Genomic DNA, 20,494 nt, shown 5'->3' with positions numbered 1-20,494 from the left:
ACAGAATCGGGATATCTCATCGGTACCAGCTTCACAAAAAAGCAAGAATTCAGGATTTAAAATCAGAAAATTTATTTCAGAAGTGTGTACCTGCCGGTCTTGAAACATATAATTTTATTAGTCTTTAAAACTTAAAGTATCTGCACATTTGTTATCTTACGGTAAATAATCCGGTTACCACAAAGAAAGCAAACATGCGTCGGCTGATCCGTAAAAACAAAAGATACTCCTGCTGTTAACAGGAGGTGAAAGTCTTCCAGAAGAAGTTGCGGCAGCCTGCTTTGCGCTCTCGTTGGGACAGAGAGAGGTGTCGCCTCGTCACCTCCTCCCTGCCTCGCCGCGTCTCGTCTCCTCTCGCCGCCATCAGTTCAGCCATGAACTTCAGCAAGAGCCAGTGAGTCAGATCCTAAAGGAGGACAGAAATGGAGGGGACGGGGTTCCTCAAGTTCAAACACCTGTTCCAGTACAAAACTGTTTATATATTTTAGCTCCTGATGCAGCATTTACTCACCTTGTCATTTGTGAGGTCTGCTCTCAGTGTTTCTGTCAGCATGTCGCTGTATGGAGCCGTGCTCACCCGCACCAGCAGCACAGACAAACCCAGAGCCACGAGAAGCACCTGAGAGCGAAACATCTCCGCCTCGAACCGCAGACAGAACAACTCAGCTCTTACGTTCCCGGACTCTGCTTTCAACGCTGGAGATGTGCGGTGCTGCAAAAATCCCCAAACTATAAGAAACCCTAACCAATCGGGATGTAGGAGGTGCGGGAGCTGAAGGGTATCATGATGAGCTGAGCTGATAAATAGGCACCTTCATCTTCAAATCCTCCTCATCCTCAAGCCAACAAAAGGATGTGATTGGTGGAGAGGATTGGCTGTGAGGCAGTGAGGAGGTGTGTGTGTGACAGAGGCTGTGAACAGACGTGTCACCGGACAGGATAAGGTCATCACTGGGCACGATGGCGTGGACGAACCAGCTCCCAAACGCATCCGACAAAAAGTGACAGAGGTGGTTTTCAGGCCGATCGGCACTCATGCTGCATTAACTTTAAATGAGATCCATTAAATCCAAAAAACTGTGATTTTTGAGGTAACTTCTGCCACTCGTAATTAGCCACAGCAGCTTTGCAGGGGTCTGGAGCGCAACAACACCGTTCAGTGCTGCTAATAACACAGTGTGACTCAAATGTTAATGAGGCTGCCTGGACACAGCTAACCCTTCCAACACTCCCCCACCCTTCACGCCATCGTCACTTTGAGTCAATGGGGAAATAAAGGAGAGAGGAGTTAACATCTAAATGTCAACTCGCCAACAAAACGCTTGATGTAAGTGTAGTGGTGGTGGTGGTAGAGCAGGCTCCATCGGCAAGATGCTGAGCCTGACTCATCCGCTGGAGTGTCTGGTGACACGCTTACAGTAGAAAGTGCTTTGAGTTCTCAACTGAGTAGAAAGTTGCTATTTAAGTAACATTAAAGACTAACTCAAAGAGAAATTTCAGGGTTGCCCCTAAAAGAAATACACTCCTCCTCTGTTTTGTGTGTCTTCAAATGCTTTCTCTGTGATTGAGTTTCCATCCCGCTTACTCGTTTTTTCACCTCCTCTTCTCAGTAGCAGCAGGGATCCGCCCGGGCCGGGAGGATTTCTTCCCTCAAACGACAGTTTCACATCTAGATATTTGTTTAAACAAATGCTGCCCATCATTTTTGAGGTTGTGGTCCTTGTTGGTGAAATCTGCATTCACGAGTCCGCTGTCAGAAGACTGAATTAAGATGGTGTCAGTGAAAGGACACCACAAGGGAAACTAGTGCTGCAAAAACACAGTGAAATGTTCAACACTGGAAAGTCCCCATGATGCTCCACAATGAAGGAGGAAAGGCACGGCGGAGGGAGCGTCATGATTTAGGCTGCTTTGCTTTGCTTGCTCGAAGGACGGATGGAGTGCAACCACCGAGGATGTAAATGCTGTCGAGTAACGTTTATGTGAAGCTCGTGTCGCAAACTGGTGATTGATTTATAATAGGTTACATCATTTCATTAATAAACTAAGTTTGTGTTTGGTTAACTATTTCTTTGTTCTTGGCAATAAATCTTATACTGTTGGAAAGTTTATTCCACCTTAAATGGTGCTACATTTGTAATGAAAATCCACTTGTGGGTTGAGCAGCACCACCTCCTCCTGCTGGCCACCTGCTCGGTCACACACTGCTGTGGGATGGTGTCCCGTTCTTCACCCAATATTTGTCACTAGTCAGCCATTGCAGCTTTGTTGGTCATTCTGGCACGAACATCGATTAAATACACTAAGAGAATAAATACAAGAAATCATATAAACAAAACACAACACTGGGAATTCATAGAATTAAATAAAAAAATAAAATATCCAAAAACCACTAAACACTGGGCCAGCTGACCCAGAGCCATGACAATCTCAGGCTTAACATCCTCAACTCTTTGAAAGAGTAGTCAGTGGTTGCATTGTGGGTAATGTAGGCAAATTTTGAAAAGGAAGAGAAGTGTGAAAAATACAAAAGGCAATATTTCTGGTACTGCTGGATCGATTCTGACGCCTGCTTGGAGGTATAAATACTGCATTTACTCAGTTTTCTACTCTTTCAGCAGGACAGGAAGTCAGAAAAACATCAAGACCTTGGTGAAGATATGTTTTTAAGAAACGTTTAACAAAAATACTTAAATACTGATTCACAGCGAACCGACTATCAAGTCAGCTTTATTGATTGTGACTGACATGTTCACTTGATACACTGTTTCTGCCATTTAAAAAAGTCATCACATTTCTAAAAGAACTTCTCAGCAACCAGCTGGAATAAAGGAGTGCTCGAACACCGGGCCAACTAATGAAGAAAAAACCATTTTCACATCTCATTTTGTAAAAAGAGAGTGACCTTTTCTGTGACTGTCCTCTCCACGGGACTCTGTCTGATTACTCAGTCTTTATTCATGACGGGACTTGACTTAAAGTAACATTTTCTGGACGTTGTTGAGTCAGAGCGGGCATCCAGCTGTGCCGCCTGGGATTAAATAGAGAGGTCTGAGATAATGAATAAGGATGCCTATGTGAGATATCTGACCCAAATGTCACATCTGGACCTGTTCTCATCAGGTGACCCTGAATCCTCCCTTAGTTGCGCCACGATAATTTTAGGCTGCTGCGGCCTTCCCATGATGCAGTGTTTCTTTGTCACTCACCAAGTGTTTATACACCATTATGCATTTAATCATGATATATTATTAAACTCTGGCTCTCTTCCACAGTGTGTCTTTTGTCTCGTCTCCTTCCCCTCACCAACAACTGGTCACAGCAGGTGGCTGCTCCTCCCTGAGCCTGGTTCTGCTGTATTATTGGAGGGTCTTTACCTTACAATATAAAGCGTCTCGAGGTGACTGTTGCTGTGATTTGCCGATTTATAAATAAAATTGAGTCACCCTGAGTCAACGCCTCGGTATTTACTAACGTGGCTCACAAAAAAACTAGACATGTATGACACTAGAGCCAAATATCCATCGTCACCTGGAGTCATATTTACTGAGAGTCTTACCACAGCAGGTGTTTTAACCTAGATGACTGTCAGAGAGATTCGTGACATAACATCACCTATAATAATAATAATAATAACAATACAGGTGCAGACAGAATCCCCACCCATGCTGTAAAATTCTGATATTTTTAACTCACTGATGCCAGTTTTTAAAGTGACATAAAATGATCTAATACTGATGCACATTTACTATTTAGTTGCTTCCCGAGCTTGAGTTGGCAGTTTTCATCCTCTTTCTTGCTACTCTGCATGCAGATACATTTTTACAGGCACTCACAGAGCCTCCAGAAAACCTTCATCTATTAGGCTTTATGACGTTTATGATCAATTTCGTTATTATGTAGCGAAATCTGTTTATCCAAGCGCTTCCTGTGTGCCATGTTTTCATTTCTTCATCAAAGCTGGCAGTCAGTGACACACCCTGCTTTCAGCACTAGGTGTCGCTGTAGCATCGTGTTTTCATCCAGTTTCTGACTTCAGCGAGTTTTCACGTCAAACGTGGTTCGGAGTTTACATTAAGGCCTAAAATTTGTCTTTTTGGCTCTTTTTTTTCTCTTTTTTAAAATTGACTTTGAAGTGAATCATCACGGGTGCTTTTATATACCGCAGACGTCCACGCCAATGTGGGCGCCTCACAGCTTCTTACTGCACAGGTGAGTCTCCATTCATGTTCACCTCATACAAGGAAGATTTTGAGTACATCTCCAGCATATGCCACCAACAGAAATACTGTGATTCTGCAGAATTTGATGACTGAATGATTTTGTGGAGTGGTCTGGGGGTGGGATATCTGCTCTCTGAATGAGGATACCAGAGACGATTGGGAGGACGGCTACACGACCTGCATTTATCCTGGTGGTGGAGGAGTACAAGCATCAGGGCATCCACATCGATCACAGGCTGAACTGGTAGATCTGTATAGACCAGGCTGTGTCCATACAGAGCTGAGAAAGCTTATTTATTGAGTTTTCTGTCTGTTAGCTGTGGTGGGTGCTGTGTACTTTGCTGTGGTCTGAGGAGGGATGCAGCATCAGAGCTGATGACACCAACGAACTAATCAGAAAGGCTGGCTCTGTGATTGGCTGCAAACTGAAGACTTTTGAAGTTATTGTGGAGAGGAAGTGACTGATCAAACCACTTACTGGTCAGGCAGCAGAGCATCTTCTCTAACAGACTGATTCAGCTCAACTGCTAAAAGGACAGATACACAAAATCCTTTATACCACTGTGTATAAATACAATGTATGTGTCTGACAGAGACATATCTACTACATTCTACTACTTTTAGTTTTTCTTTGCAAACCATGAAAAATCAAAATATTAAAGACTCAATGAATAAACTTTGTTGATGGAAGCTTACATTTTATTGAAGAAGGGCAGTGTCAGTTTATTCATAAAGCATTAAAATACAAGCTGTTGTTCATCTTCTGTTTGAAACAACCCATTTAACTCCTCCCCCCTTAAGCCACCATTCTTTGGATTGGCTCCAACTCACAAACAGGAAGTTTGTGGGTGGAGCTTCAGTACTCACAGCCAGACCTATGTGGTTAAGATGACCATCCAAGGATATCAGTTCTCACGCTATCAATATGTTCTTAGAGTCTGTTCTTAAAGTAAAATGGGAAGTGTGGCATGAACGTGTTTAATTCTTCTTTTTGAGCATTAATGACACATGAATGTTTCTCCCACTAAAAATCAGCCATGAATCAAAAAATTTGACCTACTAACTCAAACATTTGAGAAAATAAGATGACAACCTGAAACGTTGATTTATGGATGATATAAAAAAAAAAAAAGCTCCCATACCATGAAGCTTCGTATCACTATGGTCACAAGTGAAGGACTCTTGGTGTTGTTATTGGCAACACCTGTGCTGCCATGACTGCTGATTGAAAGACGGCTTGATTTCTAACAGGCTACACATGGGGGTGTAGCGGTTGCCCGGCTGGTGTGGTAATAAAAGCTGGTTTGGGTTTCAGCACTGCATGGTGCCAGTGTGACCAGGATATGCAACGCGACAGTTGAGCTTGTGTTGGTTAGCTAGCATCCAGGCTAGTTTTAGACACTACCAACAGATCAGTGGCTATGGCCTTTTGTTTTTGCCTTGGGTAAGGTGTTTTCCACACCAGTTTATGAGTTGCTCCTCAAGCAGCTTTCTTCCATGAGACTTAAATCCGTTTTATCTTACAGAGTGCTCTTTCTCCTGTCGCTGCGGACAGCTTCAACGCGTGATATTCCCAGTGGTGAGCTTTAAATGTTTGCTTCTCGTAAGAGCAGCTGTGAAAAGCAATGCAAAAGCAATCTCTAAAACCTTTAATCATGCAGGAGTTCTTCAAATGGAGTGTCGTGAGCGTTACTTCATGATAGCTGTTGGTCTCTCCTTTGCTGGGGATAAACCTCGCTTTGAGGCTGTCGGTGAGTCTCTGACTGGCTGTAACTCCATCCTGGTGCATGTTAAATCTCACTAACCTCTGGCTTGTCGCCCAGACAGCACAGGCGTACACTCCATCACCGAGGAGTACGCGGCAGAGTGTGGATACACCATCAGTCTTCTCCCAGTTCTCGGCCACGTGGAGCTCAGAGCCTCTTACTTCAGCTGCCATACTAATGATGCAGTATGCCCCAACGCAATTTATCCAGACTTAATTACTGCACGTTAAGTGTTGTCTGTTCTCTGTGATGGCAACCTGGTGTTCCCATGCGCTTACACAGGATGATGAAGTGTTCACGTTCAACTTCAACCTGATTGTAACACGTGGAGGCAAGCAGGCCACATATGCGCTGAACAAGACCTGCACTCTGTCACTCCCGTGGTCTCCTCGAGAGGTTACCTGTGAGGTCAACTACATGGAAGTAAGCTTGGATTCAACCTGTAGCATTTTTTTTAATCCAGGGAACTCCTTGAGCTCTCTTATAATCCTGGATTTCCTGCAGGTGTCGGTGAGGAGTGAAGCAACGTGTCCGTATGTGGAAAACGGCGATTCTGCTTTCAAACCCGTATGTTTCACCTTAAGTGCAACTGCCAAACCTAATGTTTATGCACAGCTAAAATTACAAATTTGGGTGGGCTTCTCTTGAAATATTTCCTCTTAGGCCCTTTACTCAGATTGGAAGGTGATGTTTCAAAGAGCAGAGGATCAGTTTCTGCCCATGAACCTCTCTGAAGCTCGGAAGCTGGGTTACGTGTTTGCTCTCACAGATGAGAGGCTTGTGTTTCGGACACCGTATGAGCAACCCCATTCTTTCAGCACTGAGGTAAAGGGATGAGAAACTGTAAAGGTTGATTATCTTATTCCCAGCTTATGTAAAACTTCCAATTTTGTGTTTTTCCAGGTGAATGGCGTTCCAGTAGAGGTGGTCCATGCAGTCCTGTTCTCGAGGCAAAGCTGGGTTGTCCTTGTGGTCGATCTGTTGGCTGCTTGCTCGATGCGTCAGTATTAATCCTGGTGTTTTGGGGGGGTGCTTTTGGGTTTTTTTGTTTGTTTTTTTTAACCCAAATACTTATAAGGAAACGATAATGGCGTGTCCACAGATAATGGGTCATATGACGGTGGCTATATGATTTGGGAGACTTCTGAGCTGCTCCACAGTCTGGTGTCTCCCTTAAATGAGACTGAGGTCAGCATTGGAGCCAATGGGAAACTTGTGGAGAAGAAAGTTGCAGAGGAGAGGGGCTACACCGTGGAGAAGGTTAACACCACCCTGCAAGTCAGTATTCCTTACAAAGCTGAAGGAGGATACAGGAAGGTAAGAAGGCACTAGAGCTGTAGACTTGGACTCGGCAGGTCTTCTAATCACAGCAGAGCTTTCAGGTTAAGACGAAATATTAGTGACATAGTCTGACTCTCTTGCAGAGCTTTGTGTCTCGAGACCTCTACGAATACTACGTTTTTCATCTCTACTTGGAGCAGATCTCAGTCGACGAGGCTGAGATTGCAGCCAGGCTTCGTTTTCACAGGATTATAGTCACTCCCCTGCTGCGATGCCACATTTTCACTGAAAATCGTAAGTGTATCTAATGCACTGCATCACATCGCTGTGGTCATATTCTGATGGGCTTTTTGTTTCAGAAACTCTTGCAAGAGAGCGCTCATTCACCATCTATCTCGGCGGTGTCCCTGAAGACGTGGTGTTAGTTTCTATTCAGCTGAATGGACGAGACTTTACTTTGCCACTTACAAATACGAGCACCTACAAGGTCACTGAAGTTCTCCACCCCAACGGCACCCATGGATACACACTGACGGTGCTTTTTGATGATCCTATTGTCAAACTGCAGGTAATCTTTGGGATTAAAACACCCCCCCCCCCCCCTGTATTTCATACTGGTTCTTAAAATGTTTCCTGTTAGTTCTCCAGAAAAGCCGTGGCAATGCAGCACATCCTGAATGTCAACTACACACTGGCTGTTCAGCCTGGAAATGAGCCTTACTATCATGCAACGACAGTCACAGCTCTAACTCGTGTCTGTAAGTCTTGAACCTGTTCAGTCTTTGGCTCAAGCATGAAATGGTATTAAATAATCCTGTATCCAACAGCGCCTCCTGTCTTTGATGCCAACTGTTCGGAGTCCAGCATACACTTTAAGCTGGACCATCGCCCTTTTGATTACTTTTGGGAGCTTGCCATCGGCTCGGACGTGCTAACCTCAGACCTGGCAGACCGGCGTGGCTACATCTTCAGTAATGACAGCCAGAGTCTGCGGCTTGATGTGCCGCTATTCACGAATGGGTTTAAATACCAGGTAGATGAGGGAAATGCTGTTGGCATGATCAGTTTGTTCTTAATAGGCTTGAATTGTGTTTAAATGTAGAAGTGCTGCATGTGTTTGGCAGGACGTCACTTTGAAGGGATTCTCAGGAACTTTTGAGATCCTTGTGAGAGTTCGTGAAACATCAGAAGTCCAGACGTCCACAGTTAAGACCTGCCTGTTCAATCCCAAAGAATTCATCAGTAAGTGCATCCAGTCTTGACTATTGCAGACAGTCTCGGAGTTACCCATCATGTTAAAATTCAATTGTCTGTGCAGTGTGTTCGACCAATGGGAAGGTGAACGTGGTGGCTAACTTGTCTCTGCCAATCCCAAGTGGAGAGAGCCCAGCTGAAACCAGCCTCAGGGACAAATCCTGTCGGCCTAAAGATGCAGATGGCACCAGGGCTCTCTTTTCTTTTGCTGTTAATGACTGTGGAGCTATAATCATGGTAATGAGCAAATGTTATCTTTTATGTGTCATTTGTACCATATATTAAAATGCTTTTATTTTACTTAGCTGGGCAGGGACTCTGTGACCTATAGAAATGAGATAATCTTCAGCTCTGTGAGAAATCCAGAAAATCTGAGCAGTAAAAACAGGTATGCATCCTCACCCTCAACTACTTGGGTTTTCACCATTCAACTACTAAAATGTAACTTGTATTCCAGAGTGTTGCTGCAGTGCACATATACTGTGGCTGGATTGCATGCCCTCTTCTCGGCATACAAGTTTGAGTCTGACACAGTTGGCGTTGGTCGTATTGTGCATTCTAACCGCATCATTGAAGGTGGGTGGTTTAACAATTAAACAGCCTATCGGTGTCACTGAAAATGTTAAGTTAAATTATGTTCGTACTCTAGGTCCCGCAGTGGATCCCACTAGTGCATCCACCAGGAGATCAGTGACCGTACGACCTCGTTACCAGCCTTCTGCAAAGTACATCAAAGTGTCGAGCTTCTTAAAGAATCTCTCAAACAAAGGTCTGCACAACTTTTAAACCACAGAATTTGCCAGCATTGGAAGTGTCTAAATTGTATTTCTCTCCACAGGACTAAAGGAATCTTCACAAGTAAATGTATTTACTGTCATTTAAAGAACTAAGACTTACACTATTGTTTTTGTAATAAAGACTTAAATGAAGCATGTGATCCATTCTTGTCAGTTTGTCACTTAAGCTATGTTCACACTGCAGGTGAAAGCGCATCAAATCTGACTTTGACCCTATGCGACCCATATCCGATCATGGTATGACAGTTTGAACAACACAAATCCAGTCTTTTCAAATCCGACCAGGTCACTTTCATATGTGGTACCGAATCCGGTACATATTTGGTGTTTTAGAAAGTGACAGCTGTTTGACTGGTCATATTGCATTAAAGCTGTCTTTTACGTGACAGATGCCAAATATCAATGTCGGAGAAGACTAACCTCTGCACAGAGGTAGGAGCCACTGCTGCAAACAAGGCCATTGCTAAAGCACGGGCTCACCCCTCCCATTCAGTGTCCTTCCTCTAATTTGTCAAAATTCGACAGACTGTGCAGAAATTAGACTGCTGCAACAACACCTAGCTCTGTAGCTGCCATTTGTACTTCGGTAAACGGCGTGTTATGTGTCTTTTGCACATGCAGGCTGCTTTGAGGGCCATGAACGTTCACACTAGAGCACGTTTGCTGAAACTGGGACTCTGTGTCAGAATTACTGTAACATGGGCCTCAGGATCTTAAGAAGTCTTTGTATGACCAGGTGAAACTCATAGGGAAATGGCCTGGCTTCTATAAAGCTACTCAAGGTTCTTTGCTACTAACATCTGATCTTAAAGCATTTAATTCTGGGAACTTTAAAGCAGTGTTCAAATGGCTCATTGCAAAGCTGAAACAAGCTGTGTAAACACTAAATACTTGATTTGCTTACCTCACAACATTGGCTTTAACTTGTTCCATATCAATGACATCAGTTTACTGTAATCATGACAAAATATAAATTGGACTTTTGCTTAAACAATCAAAACTTGGTGTTATCTTTAGGTCAACAATGCTTCTCATCTATAGATATTCCATGAACTACAGTAGCTTTATGAAGAGCACTGAAGCCAGCAGGGATATCAACCAAAACCAGTACTGGAAATGCAAACTCTGGTTTTAATGATCCACTCAGTTGACAAGTTGAGGTAGTGTTATTAATGACCAGTTTTATTAAAGGGCATTGAAGCCAGATGAGACACAAACTGCAGGCATGTCTTTAAGACAGACTTGGATGAAATAATTTCCTGCTTCCAAATTCAGGTAAGAGGTTTCTGTACCACCCTGTTGAATACAGAATTGAATTTAAAATCTAAAGGTCAGGCCCATCTTAAAGACCTCATCGTACCGTTTCACCCCAATAAAGCACGTTGCTCTGACTGCTGGTTTACATATGGTTCCTGCTATTTAAAAGTAGAATGGGAGGCAGAGCCTTCAGCTGTCAGGCCCCTCTTGTGAGGATTCTGGAGACAGACACCCTCTCTGCTTTTAAGATTAGGTTCCAAGGTGTATAGTTAGGGTTGGATTGGGTGGCTCAGGATTCCCCCTTAGTTATGTTGCAATAGGCATTGGCTCTCGAGGGCTTCCCATGATGCACTAAATGTTTATTCTTCACTTGCCTTTTTTTTTTTCCAATCCAAATTTTGCATGTATACCATCCGTTTTATTTTTGTTGCACATATTTAGTAGACTAGACTTTTTATCGAGGGGTGGAACCTAACAACCATACGATCTACTTCTGAAACACTTCATTGCATATTTATTACATTACAGCAGGGGTCCCCAATCCCAGTCCGCGAGGGCCGGTGTCCCTGCAGGATTTAGATCTCACCCTGGGCCAACACACCTAAATCACATGATTAGTTCATTACCAGTCCTCTGGAGAACTTCAAGACATGTTGAGAAGGTAATTTGTCCATTTAAATCAGCTGTGATGGATCAAGGACACATCTAAAACCTGCAGGGACACCGGCCCTCATGTACTGGGATTGGGGACCCCTGCATTACAGTGTGAAAAAATGTGGTGCAGTTCCTCCCTTGTCCACCAGAGGGTGCTGCAAGAACCTTACTCCAATCCTGTGATTGAACTTCAACTTGTGATCCACTGAGGATTTCCACAAGATTTGAAAATGAAATCCAAAAAAAGAAATATAAGATCCAGACATATGCACAAATGACTGCAGATTTATGCTTCAGTGCACTTTAAAGTATTTATCAATGGGAATATCACAGTTTGAAATTGCACACACATACAGAAGGGCCAAACATTAAGCTCAAGAACCTTTGCAACTTTATCAGTAGCACCTAAAGTGCACTGGAAACCCTGCGTCAGGCTAGGGAAGAAGCCTGAAGCTTATCAGTACTTATATTCTGGTAGTGTCACTGGCCAATCAGAGGCTCTCAGAGTTACACTCACAGGTGCAGCCTTTGAATAATCAACTCATCTTTAAATCACTTGCAGCTGATGCTAAAAGTGAACTTTTAATTTCAGGGGTCAAACGCAACTGAGCTCACACAGACTACTGCTGCTGTGGTTTGGATATCCCAAACACGTGATTCACTTGAGCTTGTGTTGGTTAGAAGTGTAGTTTGCTAGCTCTCAGGCTGGCTTTAGACCCTGCCAACATCAGAGGGTATGGCATTTAAGTTTAGGTAAGCTGCCTTAGTGGGAAATCATCAAGTTTATTTATGAAGTTAATTTCCAGTTAGGTTTTCTGTCACATGTCCCTTTGTGTTGCAGTGTGGCCTTTCTCCTCTCCGTGTGCTCAGCTGCAATTTGTGATCTCATCACGGATGGTAACATGCATGTGATTAGGGAGTGTGATTTTAAAAATGCTGGTAATCTGTACTTAAAACTTGCTTTGTTCATGCAGGAGTTCATATGGAGTGTCGTGAGCGTTATTTTATGATAGCTGTTGATCTCTCCTTCACTGGAAAGGAACTTCGCTTTGAGGCTGTGGGTAAGTTCCCCTTAAAAGCTTCCCTTCTGCATTGGAGCATTTTTTTTTTTTTTTTTTTTTTTTTTTTTTAATATATATAAAAAGCTTCTTTCGTCTGATAATTCTGGCCACTACGGAGCTGCATGACTGAGGTGATCTTCTTTTTGTAAAGATCGAACAGGAGTGTATGCCATCACTGAACAGTATGCTGCAAAGTGTGGCTATACCGTGAGTGCTCTCCCTCTCCTGGGCCACGTGGAGCTCAGAGCTTCTTATTTCAGCTGCCACACTGACAACAAAGTATGTGCAAGCAGTCAAATAAGCAGAAATGTGCTGCTGCGTAAAGAGAGAAGGCTTTGATAAATTTTCTCTTCTGTGTATTTCAGGATGATATGTTCTCCTTTAATTTTAACTTGATCGCTACACATAAGGGAAAGAAGGCCAGCTATGCACTGAACAAGACCTGCACTTTATCTCTCCAATGGTCTCACAGAGAGGTTACCTGTGAGATGAACTACATGGAGGTAAATTTGGATTTTTTTTTTTTTTAAATGTAGTCAGTAATTTTTTGAGGCTTTTTTAAAAAATAGAGGACAAAATGAATACTGAACTGATAAATATACATGAATCTATTTGCATATCCCTAAAAAAAATATGTGTTCTTATAATTAATCAAAAATACACAGCAGCAGGTTTGCATTTTTCCCCCCCTCTGAGAATGAGTTGCAGTCACTAAAGACATACACATGAAGGACAATGCCACCCACACCGTAATAAAATGTCACAATCTTCCTCACCTTCTGAACTGAAGTCAGAACTTTTAAAATAAGGTGCTTCACTGACTCACTGACTTGTATCAGGCTAGTTTAGTTTTGCAGTCTGTGTGAGTAAAGGTGGCTGCTTCTCACTTGGCATTGATAGCTGAGGTATGCAGTGGACTGATGGCATTCCACAGAAAGTGGCAAACTGGATGTGTGGATCTGCATCCCAGCTGGCAGTGGCCTTTATGGATTACATGTAATGTTTTTGATCTCTTGGCTGACTAAAACATGTCTGTTCTATAGCAGCCACCGTAGCTAGGATTATACACTTGAATAGGAAGAGGGTAAGAAAACAGAATGTGGTTGACTGCAGTCTGCACTCACTCATAATCTAGTGGTGAAACTCTTACACCCTGTAATTTGGTGAATTCTGTGCAGGTGTCTGTGAGGAGTGATGTTACCTGTCCGATTGTCCCAATCAGACACAACAAGAATGCAGTCAGAGCTGTAAGTCTTACACTCGTGTAAATCTCTCACTCAGGAAGCAAACGGTCTTAAGACTTGTACATTTCCTCCAGGTACGCAGCACCACTTCTTCAGACTGGCAGGTGACTTTTCAAAGACCGGAGGAGCAGATGCCGTCCATGAATGTGTCACAAGCACGGAAGCGGGGCTATACGTTTGACTCGAGGGATGGAAGACTTCTGTTTCGAACGCCCTATGGACAACCCGACTCACTGAGCACTGAGGTAAACCACAGATTCAGAATCTGCATTTGAACCATTGACGCAAAGCAAGGCTTACATGCGTTTCTCTGCAGGTGGAGGATGTTCCAGTGGAGGCAGTGTATGCAACTGTGTTCTCCAGACAAAACTGGGTTGTCCTTATGGTCGACCTCTTGGCTGCTTGCTCCATGTGTCAGTATCTGCCTTTATGTCATTTTAGTGACTTTCTGCTTAGGATCAGGTGGACTTGCAATGTTGTTCCTCTTAACAGATGAAGGTTACTTTGATGACGGGGGCTATATGATGTGGAAGACTCCAGAGGCGCTGTACCCGAGTGTCGGTGGCACACAGATCAGGATTGGACTGAACGGGGATGCCATGGAGCAGCTAATTGCAGAGAAGAGGGGTTACATTGTTGAGAAGCACAAAGGCACAGTCCATATCGGCATCCCTTATAATGCTGAAGGAGGACACAGGAAGGTCAGAGGATGGATATTTAATCTGAGGATCATACAAATTTTGCAGTGCATGTTAAGTGTAGCTTTTGGATTGCTCTGAGGCTGCTTGTTAAAATGTTCAATTGATGCACAGGGATGGCTCGTTTAAGCATTTAATAACTTGAATAATTCTCCAAACTAGGGAAAAACTGGAGAGCTCGGCACAACTCTATTTGTTGTAACTGTGTGCATTCTGTAATCTTGCCTTTTGAAAGACGGGAAGTAGGCCAGCGATGACTCCCGCTTTAGAAAGCAGATTGCAAACAGGCGATATTCCTGAATAATGTTCAGTTTATTAATCACAGATGAGCTGATGAGCGGATTCATTGCAACATTTCGGAGTGACTGCAATCCAAGCCAGAACAGAGATTGTTATCCTATTTTTACTCGAGATGTTGGTCTTTGTGGCCATGTGACTAATTTATCTTGTATTACATCCTCTGTGAAACATATTTCAGTCAGACTAGCAGTTTATCTAAAGGTAAAGATTGAAGTCATGCAAACTGCATGTTTGTCTTTCAGAGCTTTGTTATTGGGAGCCTCTATGAGTTTTATGCCTTCGACCTCTCCGTGGAGCAGATCTCAGTAGATCGCGACTATGTCGATACCATGCTCCAGTTTCGCAGGACTCTGGTCACTCCCCTGTTGCCCTGCACGGTTTTCACTCGTAATCAAACAGTCCTTGAAGAACAGATGTTCACCATCTATCTCGGCGATGTTCCTGAAGATGTCATGTTAGTTTCTATCCAGTTGAATGAACGAGACTTTACGTTGCCATTTACAAATACGAGCACCTACAAAGTCACTGAAGTTCTTCACCCCAACGGCACCCATGGCTACACACTGAAGGTGCTGTTCCACGACCCTGTTGTCAAACAGAAGGTAACCCTGCCACCACCACGCCCTTGTGAAAACGATGACTCTTTGATTTTGTTTTGATATAAACACTTGTTGCCTATGTTTGAAATAAATATTAATATTCACAACATGATGGCTTAAATCCTGCTCATCTTAGTGAATTTATTTTCTTTCATAGTTCTTTATAGAAGATGCAGTTCTTCAGTTTATGCTGGATATTAACTACACGCTGGCTGTGCTACCTGGAAACGACTCTTATTACCACTTGGCATCCATTGTGGCACTGTTCACAGATGTCTGTAAGTTATTTGATAATTTACTCAATATTGGCAAAAGCTTTAAGAATGGTTAACAAGCTTGTATCCGACAGCACCTCCAGCCTTTGACGCGGTCTGCTCGGAGTCCGGGATACGCTTCAAGCTGAACCGTCAGCCTTTTGACTACTTGTGGGAGTTAACCATCGGGTTAGACGTGCTAACCTCAGACCTGGCAGACCGGCGTGGCTACATCATGAGTAATGACAGCCAGAGTCTGCAGCTTGATGTGCCACTTGCCACTCATGGGTATAAATACCAGGTAGACGAGGGAAATGCTGTTGGCATGATCAGTTTGTTCTTAATAGGCTTGAATTGTGTTTAAATGTAGAAGTGCTGCATGTGTTTGGCAGGACGTCACTTTGAAGGGATTCTCAGGAACTTTTGAGATCCTTGTGAGAGTTCGTGAAACATCAGAAGTCCAGACGTCCACAGTTAAGACCTGCCTGTTCAATCCCAAAGAATTCATCAGTAAGTGCATCCAAGCTTTATTATCGCAGATGGTCTCAGTTACCCATCATGCTAAAATGCATCTGTTTATGCAGTGTGTTCGACTGATGGGATGATGACTGTGGTGGCAAACCTGCCTCGGGTAGTCTCAGGTGGAGGGAGAACATTAAGAATGAGCCTCATGGACAACTCCTGTGGGCCTAAAGATATGAATGGCACCAGGGCCCTCTTTTCTTTTCCAGTCAACAGCTGTGGATTCATATTTGAGGTAAAAGCTGAGTTTACTGATTTGTGGCATCCCCTCCCTGTGCTGCTTTGCCCTCACTTTGTACTTTTTCTTCAGCTTGGAAAGGATTACGTGACTTATCAAAATGAGATCTTCTACAACAAGAATGACCAGAATATGGACTTGGTTTCTAGTGATGCCACTGAGAGGTATGAATCTCAAAACTTTCCTGTTCATTTTTTCTTTCCCCCACCTGCATCGATCCATGACATTGAAGGCTGTCCTTGTCTCCCAGGGTGATCGTGCAGTGTACATATCCTCTATCTAGTCTCCATCAACTCTTTACAATGTACAGATTTGTGTCTGACACAGTTGGAGTTGGTAAAATCATCCGCACAGTGCAGCCCACAGCAGGTACAGTAACTTATTCACCTGCTGGAAATTATGCTTTCTTTTTCAAAATCTAATTTATTTTTTATCTGTTTCTAGGATTGCAACGTCCCACCAGAAAGCCCACTGCTGCACTTCAAAGCACCCCAAGACACACACAACCTGTTGTGTTTGTACCTGGTGTTCGTCCATCTGCTCGATACTTTCGAGTTTCTAGGGTTCACAATCTTGCAGGTGGCTAACTGATAAATATCACTTTTTGGTGATCCCCTTTCAGGAGCTTAAAGTCACAAAGTTGTATTTTAAATAGGACAAAACTGCATTAAAGCTGACTTTGAAATTATTTGTCTCGTAGAGCTTTACTACTGTGTACTTGGCATCATTTTTGACTGTTTCTGACACAGGATGTAAGAGTGTCGAGATTTCATTGTAAGGAACTCATGGTCATAAAGGGGTAGAAATGACTAATTATGGCTCTCCAACGTTTAACACCTGGAGGCGTCTTAAAAATGCATCCACCTTTGTGCTTAACGACAATAAATGTCCTTAAGACCCTCCAGGGGTTAATTTTTTTTTTTTCTTACCCTAAATATTCAGGAAAACTTGAATCTTGGTCTAAATATATTAAAGAGTGAGAAGCTTGGGAAAGAGTAGAATGCACAGGTAGTGAACTTACAGACTAGTACACTTCAGCGAGAAGTGTACCTCAGTCAGCCAGTCACATGAAAGCATTTGGACATGTAAACAAGGTCAGCATGATAGTTTAAACTGAGCAACAGAATGAGGACAGGTGATTTAAATTCATTTGAACATGGCATGGTGCTGGTCTGCTTCAGAAACTGCTGATTTATTGGGATTGTATCACACAACTATCCGTAGGGTTTAAGTGACTGGTATTAAAGAGAATTCAGTGAGAAGCAGGGTTCTCTCGCTGAAAGTCTCAGAGGAGAGAGGTCGGACTGCTTCAAGTTGATAAGAAGGCATCAATAATTCTAGTAACCATCAGTTACAACCAAGGTATGTAGAGGAGTGTCTCTAAATGCACAAGTCCAACCTTGAAGCAGAACTGGTGTCAAGCCAGCCTCCAATTCGAGACTTGCAGTCAAGCCAGCCTCCAGTTTGTTTTACGTTCCCTGTGTATTCAAAGTATTACGGGAATGGATGTGGAAACCGGATTTCAAAATAAAAGCCAACTTCGAGTGAATTAACAGATATGTTAAGAACATAACATATAATTTAGGCTTTTTTTTTTTTTTTTTTTTTTTTACACAAACTCTAATGTTAGATCTATATGACACAGCCTTGTACCCTAATTGTGCCCTGTCACTATCAAGGCCATCTTATTTTGGATTTCAAAGTAAAAGCCCTGTGAATCTTCATTTTTGAACTACTCTTTCAATGACTTAATAATGCTCTTAAAAGCAAAAGTCGTATTTCCAAATACTATTTGAACTTTATATCAACACTTTCCAACCACAGTCTTTTTCACAGTGATACCATATCAATATCAAGTCAGTCTGATTTTGCCTTTCATAGTAATGGCCCTTTGAAATTGCCGATATTTGACTTAATCTTCTAACGATTCAAAATGCTCTAAAATGAAAAATTCTTGTTTCCACAGGGTAATTCCACCTTAGATCAACAGTATACAGCCCCACAGTGATACCATATCAATATCAAGTCATTCTGATTTTGCTTTCCAAAATAAAAGCCTTTTCAAATTGCCCATATACGACCTACTCTTTTAACGATTTCAAAATGCTCTTAAATGAAAAATTCATGTTTCAACAGGACAATTCCACTTTAGATCAACAGTATACAACCCCACAGAGATACGATGTTAAGATCAAGTCACTCTGATTTTGCCTTCCAAAATAAAAGTATTTTCAAATTGCCCGTAGACGACGTACTCTTTTAACGATTTCAAAATGCTCTTAAATTGAAAGATGCTGTTTCCACAGGATAATTCCACTTTAGATCAACAGTATCCAACCCGACAGTAAAACCATGTAAATTTCATGTTGGTCTGATTTCGCCTTTCAAATTAATGGCCCGTCGAATTTGTCCATATGTGATATACTCTTTCAACTATTTCAGAATGTTTTAAAAATGTCGGCAGCACGGTGGTTAGCACTGTTGCCGCACAGCAAGAAGGTCCTGAGTTCAATTCCACCATCAGGCCGGGGTCTTTCTGTGTGGAGTTTGCATGTTCTCCCCGTGTTTGCGTGGGTTCTCTCCGGGTACTCCGGCTTCCTCCCACCGTCCAAAGACATGCAGCTTGTGGGGATAGGTTAATTGATTAATCCAAATTGTCACTAGGTGTGAATGTGCGAGTGAATGTGAGTGTGAATGGTTGTCTGTCCCTGTGTGTTAGCCCTGCGACAGACTGGCGACCTGTCCAGGGTGTACCCCGCCTTTCGCCCTATGACAGCTGGGATAGGCTCCAGCGCCCCCCGCGACCCTGAAAAGGATAAGCGGAAGCGAATGGATGGATGAAATCACTGAAAGGTAGGTCAATTGTGGACAATTTGAAAAGGCTTTTACTGTGGAAGGCAAAATCAGAATGACTTGATATTGATATGGTATCACTGTGGGGCTGTATACTGTTGATCTAAAGTGGAATTACCCTGTGGAAACAGGAATTTTCCATTTTAGAGCATTTTGAAATTGTTCCAGGATCAAGTCAGATATGGGCAGTTTGAAAATGCTTTTATTTTTGAAAGCAAAATCAGAATGACTTGATATTGATATGGTAACATCGTGAGGTTGTATACTGTTGACCTAAAGTGAAATTATCCTGTGGAAACAGCAAAATTCTGTTTAAGAACATTTTGAAATCGTTAAAAAAGTAGGTCGTATATGCTCAATTTGAAAGGGCATTTATTTTGGAAGGCATAATCAGAATGTCTTGATATTGATATGGTATCACTGTGGGGCTGTATACTGTTGATCTGGAGTGGAATTACCCTGTGGAAACAGGAATTTTCCATTTTAGAGCATTTTGAAATCACTGAAAGGTAGGTCAATTATGGACAATTTAAAAAGTCTTTTATTTTGGAAGGCATAATCAGAATGACTTGATATTAATATGGTATCACTATGGGGCTGTATACTGTTGATCTGGAGTGGAATTACCCTGTGGAAACAGGAAATTTCCATTTTAGAGCATTTTGAAATCACTGAAAGTTAGGTCAATTATGGACAATTTAAAAATGCTTTTATTTGGGAAGGCATAATCAGAGTGACTTGATATTGATATGGTATCACTGTGGGGCTGTATACTGTTGATCTGGAGTGGAATTACCCTGTGGAAACAGGAATTTGCCATTTTAGAGCATTTTGAAATTGTTCCAGGAGCAAGTCAGATATGGGCAGTTTGAAAATGCTTTTACTTTTGAAAGCAAAATCAGAATGTCTTGATATTGATATGGTAACATCGTGAGGTTGTATACTGTTGATCTGGAGTGGAATTACCCTGTGGAAACAGGAAATTTCCATTTTAGAGCATTTTGAAATCACTGAAAGGTAGGTCAATTGTGGACAATTTGAAAAGGCTTTTATTTTGGAAGGCATAATCAGAATGACTTGATATTGATATGGTATCACTGTGGGGCTGTATACTGTTGATCGAAGGTGGAATTACCCTGTGGAAACAAGAATTTTTCATTTTAGAGCATTTTGAATCGTTAGAAGATTAAATCAAATATCGGCAATTTCAAAGGGCCATTACTATGAAAGGCAAAATCAGACTGACTTGATATTGATATGGTATCACTGTGAAAAAGACTGTGGTTGGAAAGTGTTGATATAAAGTTCAAATAGTATTTGGAAATACGACTTTTGCTTTTAAGAGCATTATTAAGTCATTGAAAGAGTAGTTCAAAAATGAAGATTCACAGGGCTTTTACTTTGAAATCCAAAATAAGATGGCCTTGATAGTGACAGGGCACAATTAGGGTACAAGGCTGTGTCATATAGATCTAACATTAGAGTTTGTAAAA

General features: G+C 42.3%; 3 protein-coding genes across 3 annotated transcripts; 2 read left to right on the top strand and 1 right to left on the bottom strand.

Moving 5' to 3' along the window:
* Positions 1–235: 235 nt before the first annotated feature.
* Positions 236–706, bottom strand: sst5 (somatostatin 5). The gene is made up of 2 exons (XM_085451230.1): positions 512–706; positions 236–406 (listed from the first exon to the last, which is right to left on the bottom strand). The coding sequence occupies exons 1-2, from the start codon at positions 632–634 to the stop codon at positions 236–238; spliced, it is 294 nt and encodes a 97-aa protein (XP_085307356.1). The 5' UTR covers positions 635–706.
* Positions 707–5,374: 4,668 nt separating this feature from the next.
* LOC146714884 (uncharacterized) lies at positions 5,375–9,448 on the top strand. Its single transcript, XM_085451199.1, has 19 exons — positions 5,375–5,667; positions 5,750–5,802; positions 5,885–5,974; positions 6,047–6,174; positions 6,272–6,412; positions 6,494–6,556; positions 6,653–6,814; positions 6,893–6,989; positions 7,092–7,306; positions 7,414–7,564; positions 7,630–7,838; positions 7,911–8,028; positions 8,098–8,303; positions 8,395–8,512; positions 8,589–8,761; positions 8,830–8,912; positions 8,982–9,100; positions 9,174–9,293; positions 9,363–9,448. The coding sequence occupies exons 1-19, from the start codon at positions 5,645–5,647 to the stop codon at positions 9,404–9,406; spliced, it is 2,313 nt and encodes a 770-aa protein (XP_085307325.1). The 5' UTR covers positions 5,375–5,644; the 3' UTR covers positions 9,407–9,448.
* A 2,489-nt stretch (positions 9,449–11,937) lies between these two features.
* On the top strand, positions 11,938–16,871 carry LOC146714883 (uncharacterized). Its single transcript, XM_085451200.1, has 17 exons — positions 11,938–11,985; positions 12,074–12,129; positions 12,207–12,293; positions 12,445–12,572; positions 12,659–12,796; positions 13,472–13,540; positions 13,612–13,782; positions 13,854–13,950; positions 14,030–14,238; positions 14,778–15,137; positions 15,292–15,412; positions 15,484–15,689; positions 15,781–15,898; positions 15,973–16,145; positions 16,221–16,312; positions 16,399–16,517; positions 16,593–16,871. Exons 1-17 carry the CDS (start codon positions 11,969–11,971, stop codon positions 16,733–16,735), a joined length of 2,304 nt encoding a protein of 767 aa, XP_085307326.1. The 5' UTR covers positions 11,938–11,968; the 3' UTR covers positions 16,736–16,871.
* The last annotated feature ends 3,623 nt before the right edge of the window (positions 16,872–20,494 follow it).

Source organism: Copadichromis virginalis, linkage group LG3, assembly GCF_057382275.1.
Source record: "Copadichromis virginalis isolate Kocher_CV1m ecotype Utaka linkage group LG3, C_Virginalis_male_GT1.1, whole genome shotgun sequence".
In the NCBI taxonomy this organism is placed as follows: Eukaryota; Metazoa; Chordata; class Actinopteri; order Cichliformes; family Cichlidae; genus Copadichromis; species Copadichromis virginalis.
Note: the sequence above shows the minus strand (reverse complement) of the source record. Positions and strands in the feature narration are given on the sequence as shown.